This window comes from Nematolebias whitei, chromosome 4 (assembly GCF_014905685.2).
Source record: "Nematolebias whitei isolate Nwh7 chromosome 4, NemWhi1, whole genome shotgun sequence".
NCBI classification, from domain to species: domain Eukaryota; kingdom Metazoa; phylum Chordata; class Actinopteri; order Cyprinodontiformes; family Rivulidae; genus Nematolebias; species Nematolebias whitei.
The window spans coordinates 12,009,230-12,010,657 of record NC_056501.1 but is presented as its reverse complement, the minus strand read 5'-3'; the positions used below and the strand labels follow the sequence as shown (position 1 = coordinate 12,010,657).

The window sequence follows — 1,428 nt, the reverse complement described above, 5'->3', positions numbered from 1 at the left end:
GTTGCTCTGCTGCTCCAGTTCTGGTCAGAAACATTGTTCCTCCTTTGGCCAGTTAATTAGATTTTTTTACAGGTTAATCTTTTCTCAGATTAGTCCCAACACTTATGGCACTGACAACAGTGCCAACAAGAGTTCACTGATTTTCTCACATAAGGTCTCTAAACAAGGACATACATCATGGCATTGAACAGTATCACATATTTGTGCTATGTTTTCATTATAATACAGCTGAATAGCTGAAACTGGATTTGATCATAAAAGCAGTACTTTGATTTCGACTCAGTTTGGCTTGTACAGACTGGCATTGCTCTGCAACAGCCTCACCACTCAAGAGAGTGAGGACACAGGCAGATGAAAGCAGACTGTTCTGACACTAAATTAGAAAAGAGCAGAATCACTGTACACATTTAGATGGAGGGACAATAACACATGGTCCTCTGAACCGAATCAGTCCTTCCATCTGCTCAGAGGTCCTCAGCAACATTCCCCGTGGTGTTTATTGTCCGTAGAGGAGATGAAGTAGTGATAATACGAGGCTGAAGACAGCTTCGAGCTTAAGGTTGTGAGATGAGGTTGAGTCGTGGAGACTGTCAGAGGGCAGGGTGGAGAGGCCCACAAGTTGTTCATTTCCAAGGATCTGGAACAAACAAACTGCATAGTGTCAAAAAACTTTTTTAATGAGTGAATGAACCAATCTCAAAAAGTCATGATCATTATTTAGTTTACTGTAAGAGCTTAATAAGATTCAGTACATACTGTGTTGGGAAATAATACACCACCTTCCGTCAAACTTGTATTTGACCGATGTCAATCAAGAATGACCTTAAACGTCATAGGAATGACCCCAGAGGTCATCTAATTGTCATTTCCCCAGTATGTACGTAGGCAAAATTCTCTATTCAAGTATTACCTTGAAGGTTATCTTAATATGTATTCCCTCATATACGAACAATAACTTGCATGTCACAGTTGCTGGCATGCAGTTGCTTTGAAGGTCCTGAGACTCAAGAAGTGGATTCTGGTGCATTAATGAATTGTATCTGAATTTTGGAAAACAAAAAAGTAAATTATATATGTGTGTGTGTGTGTGTCTCCTTGTTTATGCTACTTTGTGAGGCCCATTTTTCCAACTTATACTGCATTGTGGGGACCAACTGCTCCTTATGGGGCCCAAAGCCCGGGCCCCATAAGAAGAAGTCTCGTTGGTGGGTTAGGGGCTAGGTTTAGGACTAAGGTGTGAATTGAGGATGTGTTAGGTTTAGGGTTAGGTATGTACTGGTAATGGTTAGGTTATGGATAAAGGTCATGGTTAGGCTATAGAAATGAATGAAAAATGAATGGAAGTCAATGCAAAGGCCCCATAAAGATAGCAAAACAAACCTGTGTGTGTGTGTGTGTGTGTGTGTGTGTGTGTGTGTGTGTGTGTGT

At 40.9% G+C, this 1,428-nt stretch overlaps 1 protein-coding gene across 1 annotated transcript in view; it reads right to left on the bottom strand.

The window, feature by feature from the left end:
- Positions 1 to 496: 496 nt before the first annotated feature.
- The window catches only part of gfra4b (GDNF family receptor alpha 4b), a 124,951-nt gene continuing 124,019 nt past the window's right edge, over positions 497 to 1,428 (bottom strand). Inside the window, exon 8 of the mRNA XM_037675197.1 lies at positions 497 to 637. Within this exon, the coding sequence (XP_037531125.1) occupies positions 497 to 637 (141 nt within the window). The remainder of the gene's footprint in view (positions 638 to 1,428) is intronic.